Consider the following 19598-nt stretch of genomic DNA (forward strand, 5'->3'; position numbering starts at 1 on the left):
TCCCACTAAAGCCCTGATCTCCAGCCCCAATCTCCAGCCTCCACCATGCCCCAGCTCCAATCTCCAGCCTCCACCATGCCCCAGCCCATATCTCCAACCTCCACCAAGCCCCCAGCCCTTATGATCACAGGCCTTCAACCTTTCTTGACTGTTGACAAGAGTTTCCTCACAAGTGCTCCACCCCTCCCTGACAATTCTCCCCAACGTCCCCTCAGTTGTCAACTCCCCTCCCCCTCCACTCTCCTAATTAAAATCCTCCCAATCCTAATTTTTTTGTTCATTCACGGATGTGGGTGTCACTGGCAAAGCCAGCACTTATTGCCTATACCTAACCTAATTGCCCTTGAGAAGGTGGTGATAAGCTGCCTTCTAGAATACAACTGCCTGGCTTATTAGGCCATTTCAAAGTGCAGTTAGGAATCCACCACATTGTTGTGGGTCTGGAGTCATACTTAGACCAGGCTAAGTAATGACAGTGGGTTTCCTTCCCTAAAGATTAGTGAACCAGGTAGGTTTTCACAACAATCTGGTAGTTACATCCTCATCACCATTACTGATACTAGCTTTTTATTCCAGACTTATTTAATTAACGGAATTTAAAGTCCCTGCTGCTCATGGGCAGAATTTTGCCCTTAGTGTGCGGGATCGGTGGGGGCAGTCGGGAAGCTGACCGCCGCCCGCGATCAACAGCGCACCGCAATTTCACACTGGTGGGCCAATTAAGGCCCACCCATCATGATACGGGGGCGGGTGAAGGGAGGAGGGCGAGCAGGCCTAGCGCGAACTTCGCGCATGTGCACGAGACAGTGCTGAATAATCTCCCTGAGGCACGGAGCTGCCTCAGGGAGATGAAGAATATATATTGAAAAAAATCAATAAACAACAGAAAAATGTAATAAAGCAAGTTCCCTCATGTGACATGAGCAGGGACACGTTTTAAATTAAAAATTGAAGTTTTCAGTTTATTTGTATTTGTTTTTGGAAACCTCATCACGCCGTGGATGAGGTTTCCAAAAAAGTGCAAAGGCCGCTTTTGGCCTTTTTGCCTGCCCGCCAACCCGTTAGGTTGAATGGCAGTGAAAAATTGACGACAATTGAGAACTTAATGGCCTTAACAGGCCTTTTAATTGTCAGTGGGCGCACTGCCGGCTCCAGTGCGCGCCGACCGATCGAACTATCGCGCGACTGCGCGCTGGTGTCTGCACGCTCGGACGACATCATCGCACGTCATCTCATGTTCAGTCGGGTCGGGCACGTGCCCACCTGCCGAGCTAAAAATCCTGGCCCATGTCTCCAGATTAATTGTCCAGGCCTCTGGCACCCTTGGAGTTAAGATTGACAAGATGTTTGCCTCTCCACCCTTGCCAGTATTTTGCCTGATTTCAACCTCACAAAAAGACTGACAAGTTTCAGACTGGCTTATGGAAGATGCATTTTAAGTAAATATATACATGAAATACATTTAGCTGTATTGTAAATTCTGGGTGCCTTTTATTAAAATTAGTACTTGTGGCTAAAATGGTGACAACATCACCACGCCTGTGACCAGTCAGTGTGTCCTACTGGACAATACTGATGTTTAATGTCCAGAAAGTGAGATAATATTTAGAAGGAGGAATGTTTCAATGTATATTTTTACCTGAACAATTGTCTCAATTTATTACTCAGGCCTTGCTCATGGCAGCCTACAGGCGACAGCATACCACAATAACACTACATCAGTCCTAATATGCTAAAAGGCTACCTGTGCCTCCAATTGCACTTTTGCAACAGTTTTCTCACTGCGAGCACAAAGGTAGGTGTCAGTGAAGGGCTGGAGGATGCCAGGAATCCTTTCTGAATGTCTCCTATGCAGTCTGCTACTCTCACGTCTGACTTGAAGACTTGATCTGATTGCTCTCATGCCTCCTCCATATTCTTCATAATTTCCATGATAATAATGATGATTTTTTTAATCATCAATCTGCTTGCATTTATTTGTTCTTTTCTTATGAGCCTAGCATAAATGCCTCAGCCACAGTCTGATCTAACCTATTACATTTTGCATGTCATGTCAACATACTCCCTCTTAGAAATCTCCATATTAAGATTTTTATGGCCACAACTGGATGTCCCAAATTTATTGCTGCTGAAATAAGGCATTTTGAGGGATAATAGCTGTTTCCACCTAATTATCACTTTGCAAACACCACTATAAATTGCATTTAATCAACTGTAACTGATGCATAGCACTATTATGCCAGGATTTAAGATATTAAAGATTATCTGCAGCAAGTCACCAATATACATCAGAACACATCAAACAAACTGGAATTTAACAATTTGTGCTTCCATTGCAACCACATAGCAGCAAACTATACACATAATTTAGTGCAGGAAACAGAATTATGGGCAGTTTTTTTGTTGTGGATTAAGATAGACCCATCTGATGTTGAGGGCCCTGTCAGTAGGTTGCCTAAAGAACAACATTAACAACATTCATGGTATGGGAAGAAAATTTGAAAACAAGCAAGCAAAAAAATTAAAACATAAAACACTTACTCATTGAACACTAAGTCTGGTGCAAAATAAAGCATTGTGCCTCTGGTGTGTTTGTACGATCTCCAGCTGAGGCTAAACGTCATTAAGCACATCCAAGAGTACCGGAGTAGAGTCATCTGGTCATCAAGAGCCATTGTTCGGAATCCTGTAAAACAGAAAATGATAGTTTTAAAAGTTTTCTTCAAACAATTTTTCTATCCATAATTCTCAATGTGTTTGTTTGAATATTTTTATTTTCCATTTATTTTTTATAATTTAGCTCCAATCTCACTATAGAGCCTGATTTTGGCAGTAGATCAATGAAGCTATCAAAGCAATGTCAAACATGGAACCTTTATTTCTGTTATAGAACATATTAACAAATAACAGAGAGTGATTTTCATCTCCCTCTGCCCTCCTTGATTTAGGCAGTACTCCTGATGGAAGTAGGAGCCTTGTTATTCCTACGACAACTTTAAGACACCAGTGACATTTTCATCCTTAATGGCAAGGCATCCACTCAGGGGTGATGTAGGGCCAGAAATGTGTAGGTCCAAAATAAGTTTTATTAAACCCTGGAAGCAATTCTGGGACTATTAATTATTGATTTAGAAGTTTTGAAACTTCACGATTGCCAGAATTGTTTTCCATGTTTCTCGGCAAAGTCTTCAACCCTTTAAATCATGCCTTCTGTCACTCTGTTGCTCAACCTGGCCAGTTCTCCCCTTTAAGGTTCTGCCACATGGCCATGCTCAGTAACACTCATGTTGGAATTGTATGCACAGCTTGCTGATTACACTTATAAGAAGGCCAACCATCAAAACCTGCCTTATCTTGGGTGGGAGTGCACCAGAAGGATTAGAAATGACCCTAGCATATCTCCGTCCCAGCCAGGGGTTTTGTGGGGCCTTGTAAGGGGCAGAGTTTTCAACCCATCCCAAAAAAGACCAGCAGCATAGCCCAGAGTTTCTGTGTTGCCTGATTTCAAGCATACCAAGCCACTGTTTGTGAGTCCCTCTGGGAAAGTAAGCCAAGATTGTTTGCAGTTCTTTAGAAATTTACTGTAACTAATTTGTCTTATAACTTTTAAAGTAGTTCTGAGGAGGCACTTACTTCATGCCTGATGGAAGAAATTCAAACAATCCTCCACTCAATAGCCTGAGATTCCCTTCAGGTACAGGCAGACACCAGGGATGCACCTCCAAATGCGTGAGTACCTGGTATGGGCATGCAATGTAGGGAACTTCCTCTCCTGACAGTGGAGAATCTGCTAGATTGAGTGGCAAGGGTTCCTGGCAGGAATAGGCCTTCATTTACACTCTTCACAAACTATAGTCTGCATTTATCAGGTTGAAAATTCTAAAAAACTATATACTTTCCAGTGAAGGAAATGTGTATTATTTGAAAAAAATAAGGTGAAAGCAATGTTAGTCAAAAACTAAAGGCAGAATAATGCATAAGAAATAAAAATCATGCAATTCGTTTCTTAAAAGTGAAAACAGCCAAGGATTGCCACAGCCTCTCTCTCTCTGAAATTCATTGTATGTTAAAATTTAAACTAAAAGGCAGTAGATAACAAGTATTTTTATAGCTTAGCGGTTTTACATAATGTAAGTCAACAGCTGCTACTTTTACCAGGGTCATTATGAAAGCCAGAAGATAGTGGATGGGGGATCAAGTTACAACAGGCGATGGACAACTTGGTATGTGTAGTTATCCTTCTATCAGTGTGTAAGCTTACAATTATAAGCAGCTAATGGCAAAGCAATGAAGCATAAGGGATTTTCAATACAGTGAAAGTCCTCTGTTTCCACATCTACAAGGATCCCCATCTAAAAACTCCTCTAGTATAAATGGTTTTACATTGGTGTTTTCCATGTTTGTGGTTTAAAACAGTCTTTGGGATTTTTGCCAGCAGAACTGCTTCTGCCAGAATCACAACAATGCTCCCGTTGCCTCTGGCTGCAGATAGAACCAGTGGAACATTCATGTGTCCCTGGCAGGCCCAGCAATTAGATGAAAAGAGAATGAGAAAAATGAAAAAAAAATCACACGCAGAAAGAACGATCAAAGCTAAAGATGCACTGGAACATAAATAAACAGAAAGTGTTTTTTTTAAAAAAAAGGAAAAGAAAATTAAGTTATTTTAATTTTACTCACTCTGTAGTCAAGGAACTAGGAATTATAAATGAGCAAAGAGATTTGGGAGTCCAAATACACAAATTATTTAAAGCTAGCATGCAGGTACAAAAAGTGATCAAAACAGCTAATGGAATGTTGGCCTTTATCTCAAGGGAGCTGGAATACAAAGGGGACAAAGTGATGCTTCAGTTGGACTGAGCATTGAACACGTCTTCAAATTTGAGTACTACATCTCAGGAAGCATATATTGGCCTTTGGAGTGATGCAGCACAGATTCACCAGAACAATACTGGGGATGAAATTTTCTGTGCCTACTGGTGTCGGCCATGTTCGGTGGCGTGAGCGGATAATATGGCGAGAAGGCGTCGTGAAACGTGTTTCCCGCCACCGGACATCGGAATAAAAGCAAAGAACTGCGGATGCTGGAAATCCAAAACAAAAACAGAAACAGAAATACCTGGAAAAACTCAGCAGGTCTGGCAGCATCGGCGGAGAAGAGCACAGTTGACGTTTCGAGTCCTCATGGCCCTTCAACAGAACTAAGTAAAAATAGGAAAGGGGTGAAATATAAGCTGGTTTGGTGGGGGGGGGGGGGGGGGGGTGGGGGGAGGTGGTGGGTTGTTGGGACAAGAAGCCAATAATAGGTGGAGATAACCAAAAGATGTCACAGACAAAAGGACAAAGAGGTGTTGAAGGTGGTGATATTATCTAAAGGAATGTGCTAATTAAGGGTAGAAAGCAGGACAAACAAGGTACAGATAGCTCCAGTGGGGGTGGGGTGGGGTGAAGGAATACTAAAAAGGCCAAAAGGCAGAGATAAAACAATGGGTGGAAATACATTTAAAAATAATGGAAATAGGTGGGAAAAGAAAAATCTATATAAATTCTTGGAAAAAACAAAAAGGAGGGGGAAGAAACGGAAAACGCATCCGCCCTCACACCTTCTCCTCCCTCCCAGAAACATGATAGGGTCCCCCTTGTCCTCACTTATCACCCCACCAGCCTCCGCACTCAAAGGATCATCCTCTGCCATTTCCGCCAACTCCAGCATGATGCCACCACCAAACACATCTTCCCTTCACCCCCCTGGCGGCATTCCATAGGGATCGTTCCCTCCGTGACACCCTGGTCCACTCCTACATCACCCCCTACTCCTCAACCCCCTCCCATGGCACCTTCCCATGCAACCGCAGAAGATACAACACCTGCCCCTTCACTTCCTCTCTCCTCACCGTCCAAGGGCCCAAACACTCCTTTCAAGTGAAGCAGCATTTCACTTGCACTTCCCTCAACTTAGTCTACTGCATTTGTTGCTCCCAATGCGCTTTCCTCTACATTGGAGAGCCCAAATGCAGACTGGGTGACCGCTTTGCAGAACACCTTCGGTTTGTCCGCAAGCATTACCCAGACCTCCCTGTCGCTTGCCATTTTAACACTCCACCCTGCTCTCTTGCCCACATGTCTGTCCTTGGCTTGCTACATTGTTCCAGTGAAGCTCAACGAAAACTGGAGGAACAGCACCTCATCTTCCGACTAGGCACTTTACAGCCTTCCGGACTGAATAGTGAGTTCAACAATTTTAGATCATGAACTCTCTCCTCCATCCCCACCCCCTTTCTGTTTCTTCACCCTCCTTTTTGTATTTTCCAAGAATTTATATAGATTTTTCTTTTCCCACCTATTTCCATTATTTTTAAATGTATTTCCACCCATTGTTTTATCTCTACCTTTTAGCCTTTTTAGGTTCCTTCACCCCACCCCACCCCCACTAGGGCCATCTGTACCTTGTTTGTCTTGCTTTCTACCCTTAATTAGCACATTCCTTTAGATAATATCACCACCTTCAATACTTCTTTATCCTTTTGTCTGTGACAGCTTTTGGTTATCTCCACCTATTACTGGCTTCTTGTCCCAACAATCCCGCCCCCCCTTAAACCAGCTTATATTTCACCCCTTTCCTATTTTTACTTAGTTCTGTTGAAGAGTCATGAGGACTCGAAATGTCAACTGTGCTCTTCTCCGCCGATGCTGCCAGACCTGCTGAGTTTTACCGGACATCGGGAACCTCACTGTAATATATCAGCATGTCATTATAAGGCCTGCCTGCCGGACGCATCACAGAATGCCTGTGTCTGAGCTGAGAGCACAGCATGCAGTCCACTGGGCTAGGCCGCTGCCAATTGGTCAAGTGGAGCGGGATGGAGATGATGGGGTTTCGGGCATCTATGCAGCGCACTAAACTCTGACCATCCAAGTGGTGGTCAGCACTCTCTGGGATGCGTTAAGGGGCCTTCAGACCTGACCAAGATGGTTCTTAGGACACCCAAGCTAACCCACATATCTCTCTTTTTCATCCTGCAGGAGGAGTACATCAGAAGCATGGAATCTGGTGGCCTAGCTGTATGCCTAGTGGCATACAGACAGCAGAGACGACGGAGAAGAGAGCGACGGATGTGCCTGGTTGCGCTGAGGGAGGAGCAACATACTCAGGGAGAAGGGGTGGCTGAGGCTCCTGCGCACGCCACTGAAGAGCCAGAACAAGCCATCACTGGTCGGTAACTAGTTGGACCAGGGTCTATAGATGCCACCTTTCATTCCTGCAGATGATGGAGAACCAGAGTTGCCGAAGTCTGCGCATGTCTAGGGAACTAATCGGACACATCTCCAGCTGCTGCAGGATTTGGCGCCAAGGAGATACAGAGGGCATCCACTGCCAGTGGCCGTGAAAGTGACTGCAGCACTTAATTTTTATGGCAGTGGATCCTTTGAGGGTTCCACAAGTGACTTCTGTAGGATAGTGCAAGCCTCCATCCACAAATGCATCAATGAGGTCACAGATGCCATTCTCATGAGGACACACAACTTTGTGCATTTCACCCAGGGCCAGGAAAGCCAGGAAGCGACAGTGCTGGCATTTGCCCAGATCTCAGGTTTCCCACAGGTTCAGGGTGCCATTGACTGCACTCACTTGGCACTCAGATCTCCGTCGCAACAAGAGGTCAACTAGATCAACCATAAGGACTTCCACTCACTGAATATGCAGCTGGCGTGTGACCGCCACAAACGTATCCTGCAGGTCTGCGCACAGTTTCCAGGGTGTGTCCACAACTCCTACATTCTCAGCCAGTCACAGATCCTGACGTCTTTCAGGGACCACAGAGGCTGCAGGGAGGCTCCTCGGAGACAGTGGCTACCTGCAGAGGATGTGGCTGATGACACCCATGCGGTGGCCTCAGACTGCAGCAGAGCAAAGGTATCATGAGGCTCATGCTGCAACTTACACCTTGGTGGAGCAGACAATCGTAATGCTGAAAATGAGGTGCCTGTGTCTGGACCAGTCTGGTGGAGCCCTGCGATATAGTCCACAGAGGGTGTCACACATTATCATCATTTGCTGCACCCTTTACAACCTGGTGCTGCAATGGGGAGAGGAGCTGGCTGAGGAGGAGATAGAGGAGCTGGAGGTCTCCTCCGATGAGGAGGACGTCGACGGGGATGAGGGTGAGGAGGCCCTCGAAGGCGATGATGACGGCAATGAGGCCCTCGCACTGACCAGACAAGGCAGGTGCACTCAGGAGGCCCTCATAGCCACTAGATTTGTGGAGGATGATTACGACATGCAGTAAGCAGACACCATAGATCCTCACATTACATCTGTGAACGTTTGACTCCAGTCTGGCTTATGGCAGAGCACATACTCTGTGATAATGCGCCTGTCATGGAGACACAGTGGAAGCTCTAATAGTCCCTGGTGTCCAGGAGGATGATGATGACATGCAGTGAGGACACTCCTTAGAGCTTCATATAGCCTCTGGTGAATGTCTGACTCCTGTCTGGCCGAGGGCAGCTCGCTTGCACCCTGTGATCAGGGTCATATCATGCAGACGCAGCCGTGAAACTTTAAATACACCTGGTCCTTTGTCAGCCTTCAGCACCTGCCCCCTTCAGGAGCACAGCATTACTGGTCACAGATGCTGAAGAGATGGGGGACCAGCCCCACCTCAAAGGTGCTGAGAGCACACAAAGAGAATGACAGAACTCTGTGATGCCTGCCCATTACATTCTGGCAGCAATGACAAGCACCTTTGAGGTGCAGGCATCACTAATGTGTCCAGGGAGTGCAAGGCCAGACCATTACTTCAGTCTGAAGACTGCAAAAAGCACAGGGAAGAGGCCCTGGACTGAGACACTTCCCTTTATCTTGAGCAGGGACCAAGGTTTCACAACTGAGTGACACGAACACTGCTCATCAGAACAAAGATCCATAGGCAGGGAGACATTCTTGCAGGTTTATTTACAATAGTGGACATTATGTACAAGTGACCAGGCTGTGCAACTACATCTTCTTAACCAGGCCGCTACATCTTGGTCCTCCCCGGACATCCACAGCAGAGGTGGAGTCAGCCTGCTGACTGCAACGCCCTGTCAATGCCCTGATATGTTTACATGCTGGTGCTATCACCTCAGTCTGAAGGCGGACAGACTCCTCCATTATGCATTGCAATCTGAGGAGTGCAGCAGACATCCCTTTCTGATGTTCCCGAGCTTGCCTTTGCATTTCCAACTGAGGTATGACCAAGTCCAGAGGCTCGTCATCTGACTCAGACTCAGCAGATTTCTGGCCTCCAGCAATCCTCCGAGTGCCGGGGACCTGGGAAGTCCCTGCCACCGCCTGCTGTGGATCAGACCGTGCGATGTGCTCACTAGATTCTGACCCCGAGGCTACTCTAAAGCTAGGTCCCACCGCGGTATGTGTCTCTGCACTGGTGGGAGGGTGTGGGTGAGCACTGTGATGGATCTTCAATGAAGATGCCTTCAGATTCCCCTTCCAAGGTGTCTTTTGGGCTTGATTGGAGGCCCTGGGTCATGGACTCCATCGGCTGTTTCCCAGACGTGCCTGCAATAGCAAGGAGAGATAATCAGTGCAAGGCAGTGGCCTGTGAAACAGCTGGATGGCTCTGTTTTCAAAATCTGTGAGCACCCTGATTTCAGGCATTCCTCCATTGGTCTGTAACCTCTCCCTCTTGTTGTGTGCCAGCGTGTCCTGCATGAATAGACATGGAGAGAGTATAAACAGGACGCCTACCAAGCCAGATGATAAGTATGCCTGGCATGTGTGGGTGACGAGTGGTCTCATGGATGGAATGGGAACAATGAAGGTGTGTGTGACAGAGTGAATGATGATGACCCTTGAACTGGTAGTGAGTGAGGGCCCTGTGGATGTGTGATGGGTTTGTGAGTGCGTGAGTTGAGAGTGATGAGAAGAGTGACTTACCCTGGTGGAACGGTGGAGATCATTCATTATTTTTCGGCACTGGGTGGCTGTCCTCTTTTGTAAGGCATTGGCACTGGCCACCACTGCCACCATCTCCCAAGCCGGATTGATGATGTTGCTGCCCATCCTGCAGCCAGAGTGGGAGTAGGAGGACATCATGGGGAGCCTCCACTGAGTCCACAAGATGCTCGAGGAACGCGTCATTGAACTTGGGGGCTGCAGTCTTCTTACCTTTTGGATCCATGTCTTCTGTGCAGCAGTCGTGGGCTGGAAGCACTGAGAGGTGTCTGCGCAGCTGGACTTTAAATATGGCACCCGGCGTGAGAGGAAGCAGCGAGCCGATGGTGTAACGGGCGAATGAGAGCCGGCCTGCCATTGAAACGGCTTGTTTCCCGGGAATGCACGATTAATGCGGCAGGACTGGGACGATATCGGGTAGAAGCCGCAATTGCGGCCGGTGGATAAAACATCACATTTCCCGCCTGCTACCACACTTAATGCAAACCTGGGGCGATTCCACCCAGGGGCTTAGAGGGTTAAAATATAAGGGCAAGTTATATCAACCTGGCTTGTACTCCTTTGAGTAAAGAAGATTGTTGACGTCAACTGTTCCTTGATTCGAGGATGATGCCTACTCAGGTTTGCGAGTTTCTGCCATGAGCAGGCTGATTCTCGACCCGCAGATCTTTGGGCACATGGGGAAGGATGTCCCACGAGGTAGTGAGATCCAGAGTGCAGGATTTACTTCCTTTTCTTTCTTTCTCTTCTGTCGCTCTACCTTATCATTAAGACGTTTTGGCTCAAAGTGTGATGCAGCTTGATGGACCTGTTGTCGCCATTTTGCACAATTAGTAGCGAGCTCCTCCCGGTCATTAATGTCAACACTGCCACGCTTCAAGGAGAGCTTCAAAGTGTCTTGAAACATGTTCTCTGTCCTTCCCCAGAATGTTGGCTATTTGACAGTTGAGAAACTTTTCAGCGATCCAGACAGAGTGTAGTCCATCAAATTGATTTTACAGGAGTTTTGCCTGAATGCTTGTGGAGCTGGCTGCAGAAAGGAGACTAGTGTTTGTGGGCAGTCATTTGTCAAGAAGATTGAGGGTTCATCTGATCAAAGTGTTTAAAATTTTTAATGGATTTGCAAGGATAAACACAGAGAAGCTATTTGCTCTCTTGAAGGCATTAAGAGCAAAAGGACATAATCTTAAAATTAGAGCTGGACCATTTAGAAGCAGATCAGGAAACACTTCTTCACATAAAGAGTAGGTGAAATCTGGAACTCCCCCACAAAAGGCTGTGGACGTCAGGGCAGTTGGAGCTTTCAAGGTTGGTAGATATTTTTTCGTAAGGTTATCAAGAGAGATGGAGCAACAGTGGGTAAATGAAACTGAAGTGCAAATCAGCCATGATCCGATTGAATGGTGGAGCAGGATCGAGCAGCTGAATGACTTACTCCTGTTTCTAATGTTTCTAAGTCCTAACAGCCACTGGCTAACTTTCCATTGTTACTGACTCCCACTGATCTCCCCAGGTGACCACAATTCCACCTGTAGTTTCAATTTTGGCTCCAACCCTCACCAGCACCCCCAAGACCAGATACATCCCTGCTGACCGGCGCACGGTATCAACTCCTACTGCATGGTATACTGCCACTCTCAGACAATGACATTGTTACGTGAAAGTGGGCACTACTCTCAGAAACAGGAGATCCAGACATTGCAGTAAGGATAGCAGAGTGTCTGGTGCAGCAAGCAGTGACTGAAAATAACTATGTATTAGAAAGAGGGAGGGATGGTGCCTCCAACATCAGATTGTAGGCAAAGAAAGAGTACTGGGCTCACACATGTTTGAGCCTGTGGAAATACCAGCAAGGAACATGGAGATGAAAACTGCTACCTCTGAAAATGAAGTAGACTCTGAAGCCTAAATCTCAAGACAGGGCTAGGACTGTGTGGGAGAAGGGTGCTCTCAGGAGCTTTAATAAACAGCGTAAACCTTGTATTTATATAGTAGCTTCCACAACCTCAGGCAATCACAAAGTGCCTTATAATAAGACTTTCGAAATGCAGTCCCTGTTGTGATGTAAAGCGGGTTATACTTAAAAAGGTACATTTAGTGATTTAGTAAATTTATGATATATATTATAGAATGCTTTAATGATGTTGTAATTTTAATTGTTAGTGGTATATGGTGTGGTGAATTGGAAAACAACATGACCACTGAAACCACGTTGCAAAACTCATTTGAGTATTTTGGTTCGTTGGTTTCACGGTAGTTGGTTCCTCCTTCCTGACTAATAATGTCAGCAGTCAGATATTTAAGCACTTCAGAATGTTTAATTGAACAGATCCTGGTTATTTAATGCAGTTATTAAAGTGTGACACAAAGATTAACATTCACAGTTAAAGTCTAAGATTCCGATTTAAGGTGTGACATTTCTGCATAGAAGACCATTAATTAGGTGATTGAGATACTGATAAATGGATAGATGGATGGTCTATTTAAAGACTACTTCCTATATACTAACCATTTTTCTCTACTTCCTTTGTGGCTTTGCAGCATACACACTCCTTGAATCAAAATATCTGAACTGTTTAAATGTTACTATTCTTATCTTGGCATGTTCTTACTTGTGTTTACATATAGGTAAAATATACAGGAAATAGGATAATATACAGGGAAACCACAAAAGAAATAAAGGAAAAAACCTAGGGAAAAAATTGTAAGGGGAGAAATTTGATCATGTAGCATCACTTCCAGTGGTGCCACGCAGACTTACATTGATACATTGGGACAGGCAGCACTGCTACCTGCACAATCCACACCCTGTTCTTCAATGAGACCTTTGCTAAAATCGGTGCTACACAAATGACCTTCTCCGCCATGGTATTTAGAAAAAATCTAATTGCTTGTCAATGTCAACATTCATTAATAAATTCCATCATTTAATCTGAAATTTAGTGAAGTTACCGCAGTAGAAATTTCAGTCTGGCAGAGTTTATTACATTTTAATAAAATTATTACATTAAATGGCAGCTGTAGCTTAGTAGTAGCATTCTCCTCTTTATCTTAGCCACAGCATTAGCATCCCCCAGCCAATCGTGGAGTATGGGCAGGATGAAGTGCCAGTTATGTCAGAGAAAGGGTTCTAACTAATGGGATCCCAGCAGAGGTCAGAATGGCCTAACTGGACATGGATTCCTGAGGCTGTAGAAACCACAAAAATGAAGAGGAGATCTGGGAAGGCTGCCCCTCAGGTCGCTCACTCTTACTTGGAGAGCCTAACATGATCTGAGGGACTGCAGTGAGGTGAGCTCTCTCAAGGACCAGAGGAAGAAGGGTCATATGGACTCGAAACGTTAACTCTGTTTCTCTATCCACAAATGCTCCTAGGCCTGCTGAGATTTTCCAGCATTTTCTGTTTCTGTGTGAGGAAGAGGACACTCTCTCTAACCAAGCAAGTGTGAATGGGAGTGCCTGAGGAAGTGAGCAGCAGAAGTGTTGTTTCTCCAACCTGGAGACAGTACAGCAAGAGGTTCCAGGGCCTCAGGAGGGTGGAATGGCGAATGGCATAACATTTTTAAGGTGCCAAGCCCCACACTCTGACTTTCCCAGCATTTTCTTGTTCAGCACTCCTCGGAACAACACACCATCCAGCTCCACTCATTCCTCTCTGCAGGGACTTCACATACCCACCTGAACAGCCAACACTCACATTCACCCTCATCCTATTGCTCCCTCGCACCCATGCCTCACAATTATCCTCCACAAATATTGTCCTTCCCTCCTCTATACACAAATCATTATTAGCACTCATAATCCTCGGCTTTCTCTCCTTCCAGGAGAAAAGAGCACGCAGCCTTGAGGCGAGACAGAATCCTGAGGGGCGGCTCTCCAGGGACAGTTATCTAAATGGTCACTGGAAATTCTTGCCTAGCAGGTCCACTGTGAAGGAGGAAGTCCCAGGAAGCTGTGTGTCCATAGATCTCTGAAGGCGGAGGGGCATGTTAGTGGGGTGGTGAAAAAGGCATATGGGACACTTGCCTTTATCAATCGAGGCATAGATTACAAAAGTAGGGAGGTCATGTTGGAGTTGTATAGAACCTTGGTGAGGCCACAGCTGGAGTACTGTGTGCAGTTCTGGTCACCACAATATAGGAAGCATGTGATTGCACTGGAGGGGGTGCAGAGGAGATTCACCAGGATGTTGCCTGGGATGAAACATTTAAGTTATGAAGAGAGGTTGGATAGACTTGGGTTGTTTTCATTGGAGCAGAGAAGGCTGAGGGGGAAACTGATTGAGGTGTACAAGATTATGAGGGGCATGGACAGGGTGGATAGGGAGCAGCTGTTCCCCTTAGTTGAAGGGTCAGTCATGAAGGGGACACAAGTTCAAGGTGAGGGGCAGGAGGTTTAGGGGGGATGTGAGGAAAAACTTTTTTTTACTCAGAGGGTGGTGACGGTCTGGAATGCGCTGCCTGGGAGGGTGGTGGAGACGGGTTGCCTCACATCCTTTAAAAAGTACCTGGATGAGCACTTGGCATGTCATAACATTCAAAGCTGTGGGCTAAGCGCTGGTAAATGGGATTAGGTAGGTAGGTCAGGTGTTTCTCATGTGTCGGTGCAGACTCGATGGGCCAAAGGGCCCCTTCTGCACTGTGTGGTTCTGTGATCCTGTGCAGCTACAGATGTTAGCATCAATCTGCCCTGAAAATCAGCCTCTTGAGGCACTTTTGCTCACACATGTTGAGAAGCTGATCTTCTGCTGTGGACCCTGTGTCTCACCTTCTGGGAGCTGTATCTCTATGTTCATCTTCCCGGTTCTGTGGAGCAGCATGTAACTGAAGAGAAGGCAGCTAGCGCTGCTGACGTTGGTGTTTTTGCTTCTCTTATTCCTTATCGGAAGTGCAAGGTAGAGCTGCTCCCATGCTGTTGTAAATGCTGCCTGCAGTGAAGTGCAGCTGAAGGTGATTGAAGTGCAAGGCAGGTGAACTGACTTCCAAGAAGTTGGCAATTACCTATCAAACAGTGACAGCACTCACTGAGGAGAGCTGTGAGCAGCAGCCTCTCACCTGGCCATGGCTGCAGCTCTTCAGTTTCACTGATCCAAGGTTTCCCAGCTTACCAGTTTCACTGAAGAAGTATTCCCACTATGCACTCACCTCGGTGACCCTGGATAGTTGCTGCCAGTTCAGGAAATTTATCTACTACCTATTAAAGCTCGAATCCTTGGTTAAAACAACACTTAATTAATTACCAATTTGAGAACTTAAATGCCTTGCCCAACAGGGTAAAACCTGGAAGTGGGCCGATGTCAGGATCTCAACCCAACATAACTTTTCGGAGATTTAACTCCACACATGCACCCCACACCCACCTCCCCTTGCCCGTTAAAACTGCCCCCTAAATTTCAATAGTACTTCATTAGCTGTAAAGGAGAGTGTGAGAGGAGGACCCTGAGACAGGCAGTAAGCAGCACCTAGAGGAGAGTGTGAGAGGAGGACCCTGGGACAAGCAGTCAGCAGCATCTAGAGGAGAGTGTGAGAGGAGGACCCTGGGACAAGCAGTCAGCAGCATCTAGAGGAGAGTGCGAGAGGAGGACCCTGATCCAGGCAGTCAGCAGCACCTAGCACCTAACATCACAGAAGAAACATAAGTTTCTTGGTTGGTGAGAAACTGCTGTTAGGGAGCATCATGAAGTAGCTGACAATTAGAAAAACGTATTATTTTTAAAAGAAGAGGCTACTTACAATTAAACACAAGCAATAGGGAAATAAAGTTAAGTTGAGGCCAAGTAAAATAAAGTTGCATAAGTAAACCAAAGTAAAATAAAGTTATTGCAAGGGAAGTAAACTGAAGGCAGGATAGCTCAGTCATGTGGAATGTGTGTCTTGTAATATGTGGGAAGTTGTGGGCGCTACCAGTGTCCTAGATGTCCACATGTACAGGAGGTGTCACCTGCTGCAGAACCTTGAGCTCCAGGTTTCGGAGCTTGAGTGACTGGAGTCACTGCGGCACATCCACGAGGCTGTGAGCTACGTGAATAGCACATTCAGAGAGGTGGTCACACTGCAGCTTAGAAGGCTGGAGGCAGAAAGGGAATAGGTGACCACCAGGCAGTCCAAGAAAATTAGGTAGGGAGTGCAGGAGTCCTCTGGGGTCCCGCTCACCAATTGGTTTTCTGTTTTGGATACCAGTGAGGGCATTGGTAACTCAGAGGAATGCAGTCAGAGCCAAGTTTGTGGCACCTCTGCTGTGCAGGAGGGGAGAAAGAAGAGGGGAAGAGCAACAGTAATAGGGAATTTGTTAGTTAGGGGAACAGACAGGCATTTCTGTGGCCATAGACATGACTCCAGGATGGTGTGTTGCCTCCCTGATGCCAGGGTCAAGGATGTCACAGGGTGGCTGCAGGATATTCTTTTGGGGGAAGGTGATCAGCCAGAGTTTGTGGTCCATGTTGGTACCAATGACTTAGGTAGGAAAGAGGATGAAGTCCTGAAAGCAGATTTCAGGGAGCTAGGAAGGAGACTGAAAAGCAGGACCTCTACAGCAGTAATCTCCGGATTACTCCCAGTCCCACATGCAAGTGAGTATAGAAATAAGTGAATTGAGTGATAGAAATAGGAGAATTGAGCGAATAAACACGTGGCTGGAAAGCTGTTGTAGGAGGGAGGGTATCAGATTTCTGAGGCATTGGGACCGGTTCTAGGGAAGGTGGGACCTGTACAAGCTGGATGGTTCACACCTGAACAGGACTGGGATGAACATCCTCACAGGGAGATTTGCTAGTGCTGTTAGGGCAGGGGGATAGGAACCTGAGGGCAAATTCAGAGCAGGGTTTGGGAGATGACAAATTAGTGAGTGACTCTGAAAGACAGAAGCAGCACAAGTTAAAAAGTGTACAGAACAGGAATTTGGCAGTGTTAAAACGTATATATGTAAATGCAAGGACCATAGTAATTAAAGCCGATGAGCTGAGGGCACACGTAGACACATGGCAGCATGATATCATTGCTATAACAGAAACTTGGCTTAAGGAAGGGCAAAAATGGCAGCTCAACGTCCCTCGATATAGAGTTTTCAGGCAGGATAGGGAGGGAAAAAAAAGGTGGGGGTGTCGCATTATTGGTTAAAGAATTAATTACAGCTGTGAGGAGGGATGATATACTAAGTGAGGCATCAAATGAGGCCGTCTGGGTTGAGCTCAGAAATAAAAAAGGGGCAGCCACATTGCTAGGAGTGTACTGTAAACCCTCAAATAGTGGAAGACAGTTAGAAGAGCAAATATGTAGACAGATTTCTGAGCGCAAAAACAATAGGTCAGTAATTGTTGGGGACTTCAACTACCCTAATATCAATTAGAATACGAACAGCGTGAAGGGCGCATTGGGCGCAAAATTTTTGAACTGCATTCAAGAGAACTTTTTCAGCCAACATGTAACAAGCCAAACGAGAGGGGACATAATTCTAGATGTGGTCTTAGGAATTGAAGCTGGGCAAGTGGATGAAGAAGCAATGGGGACTATTTTGGAGATAGTGACCATAATATGGTTAGATTTAGCATCATTATGGAAAAGGACAAAGATAGAACAGCAGTAAAAGTTCTAAATTGGGGGAAGACAAATTTTACAAAGCTGAGAGGTAAGCTGGTGAGAGTGGAGTAAAAGTTCTAAATTGGGGGAAGACAAATTTCACAAAGCTGAGAGGTAAGCTGGTGAGAGTGGAGTAAAGGTTCTAAATTGGGGGAAGACAAATTTCACAAAGCTGAGAGGTGAGCTGGCGAGTGTGGACTTGATACTGCTATTAGAAGGAAAAACTGTGTCATATCAGTGGGAAACATTCAAAAGCAAGATTCTACAGGCACAGTGTAGACATGTCCCCACAAAGAAAAAGAGTGGTACTGCCAAATCTAGAGCCCTCGGTTATCCAGAAGCATACAGGGTAAGATAATATTAGATACAATAGGCATAGTGAGAGAGGGACTACTGGAGGGACTGGCATCCTTGAAGGTGGATAAATCACCAGGGCCGGATGGATTGAATCCCAGGGTATTGAAGGAAGCCAGGGAGGAAATAATAGATGCTCTGAGGATCATTTTCCAATCCTCACTAGGTGCAGGCACGGTCCCAGAGCGAACGTTGTACCATTATTTAAAAAGGGTGCGAGGGATAGGCCAGAAAATTATAGGCCAGTCAGTCTGACTTCGGTGGTGGGCAAATTATTGGAAACAGCTGAGAGACAGGATAAATTGCATCTTAGAAAGGCACAGATTGATCAGGGATAGTCACCATGGTGTTGTTAGGGGAACATCATGTCTTACTAACGAAATAGAAATTTTTGAGGAAGTAGCAAGGAGGATTGATGAGGGTAGTGCAGTAGATGTTGTCTACATGGATTTCAGTAAGGCACTTGACAAGGTCCCATATGGCAGACTGGTCAGGAAAGGGAGATCTCGTGGGATACAGGGGAAGGTGGCAGGTTGGATCCAAAATTGGCTCAGTGACAGGAAACAAAGGGCAATGGTCGATGGAGGTTTTTGTGAGTGGAAAACGGTTTCCAGTGGTGTTCTACAGGGCTCAGTGTTGGGACCCTTGCTGTTTGTTGTATATATTAATGATTTAGACTTAAATACAGGAGGCATGATTGGGAAATTTGCAGATGACATAAAAATTGGCTGTGTAGTTGATAGTGAAGAGGATAGCTATCGACTCCAGAATGATATCAATGGTTTGGTTGAGTGGGCGGAGGAGAGGAATGCAATCCGGAAAAATGTGAGGTAATGCATTTGGGATCTGGGAGGGAAAACAAAGCAAGGGAATACTCAATAAACAGGAAGTTATTGAGAGGGGTTGAGGAAGTGAGAGACCTGGAGTGCATGTCCACAGGTCCTTGAAGGTGGCAAGACAGGAGGACAAGGTAGTCAAGAAAGCATATGGAATGCTTTCCTTTATTGGGCGAGGTATTGAATACAAAAGCAGGGATGTAATGACGGAACTGTATAAAACGCTGGTTAGGACACAGCTGGAATTTTCTGAACAGTTCTGGTCACCACATTACAGGAAGGACATAATTGCTCTGGAGCGAGTGCAGAGGAGATTTACATGAATGTTGCCAGGATTTGAAAATTGCAGCTATGAGGAGAGATCGGATAGGCTAGGGTTATTTTCCTTAGAACAGAGGAGTCTGAGAGGTGACCTAATTGAGGTGTACAAAATTATGAGGGTCCTAGGTAGGGTAGACAGGAAAGACTTGTTTCCCCTAGCTGAGTGCTCAGTTATCAGGGAGCAGGGATTTAAGGTGATTGGTATAATGATTAGAGGCGACATGAGGAAAAACCTTTTTACCCAGAGGGTGGTGGGCATCTGGAATTCACTGCCTAAGTTGGTGATTGAGGCTGAAATGTTCAACTCATTTAAAAGGTACTTGGATCTGCATCTGAAGTGCTGTAACCTGCAAGGCTACCGACCAGGTGCTGGAAAGTGGGATTAAAATGAATGGCTAGTTTTTTTATTCTCTTTTTGGCTGGTGCAGACATGATGGGCTGAATGGCTTCTTTCTGCACAATAGCTTTTCTATGGGTCTAACATGGGGTTACGTTATGAAGGGTGATATTTAGGCACTAAAAAGCTTTTTCCCCTAAATTTTCACACAGATGTTCAAT

At 45.7% G+C, this 19598-nt stretch overlaps 1 protein-coding gene across 3 annotated transcripts in view; it reads right to left on the reverse strand.

Moving 5' to 3' along the window:
• nr3c2 (nuclear receptor subfamily 3, group C, member 2) overlaps positions 1–19598 on the reverse strand; it is a 400233-nt gene that overhangs the window by 79526 nt on the left and 301109 nt on the right. For all 3 annotated transcript variants that reach the window (XM_078541236.1, XM_078541242.1, XM_078541249.1), the window contains one exon: positions 2542–2686. In XM_078541236.1, the coding sequence (XP_078397362.1) occupies positions 2542–2686 (145 nt within the window). The remainder of the gene's footprint in view (positions 1–2541; positions 2687–19598) is intronic.

Source organism: Cetorhinus maximus, chromosome 1 (assembly GCF_964194155.1).
Source record: "Cetorhinus maximus chromosome 1, sCetMax3.hap1.1, whole genome shotgun sequence".
NCBI classification, from domain to species: domain Eukaryota; kingdom Metazoa; phylum Chordata; class Chondrichthyes; order Lamniformes; family Cetorhinidae; genus Cetorhinus; species Cetorhinus maximus.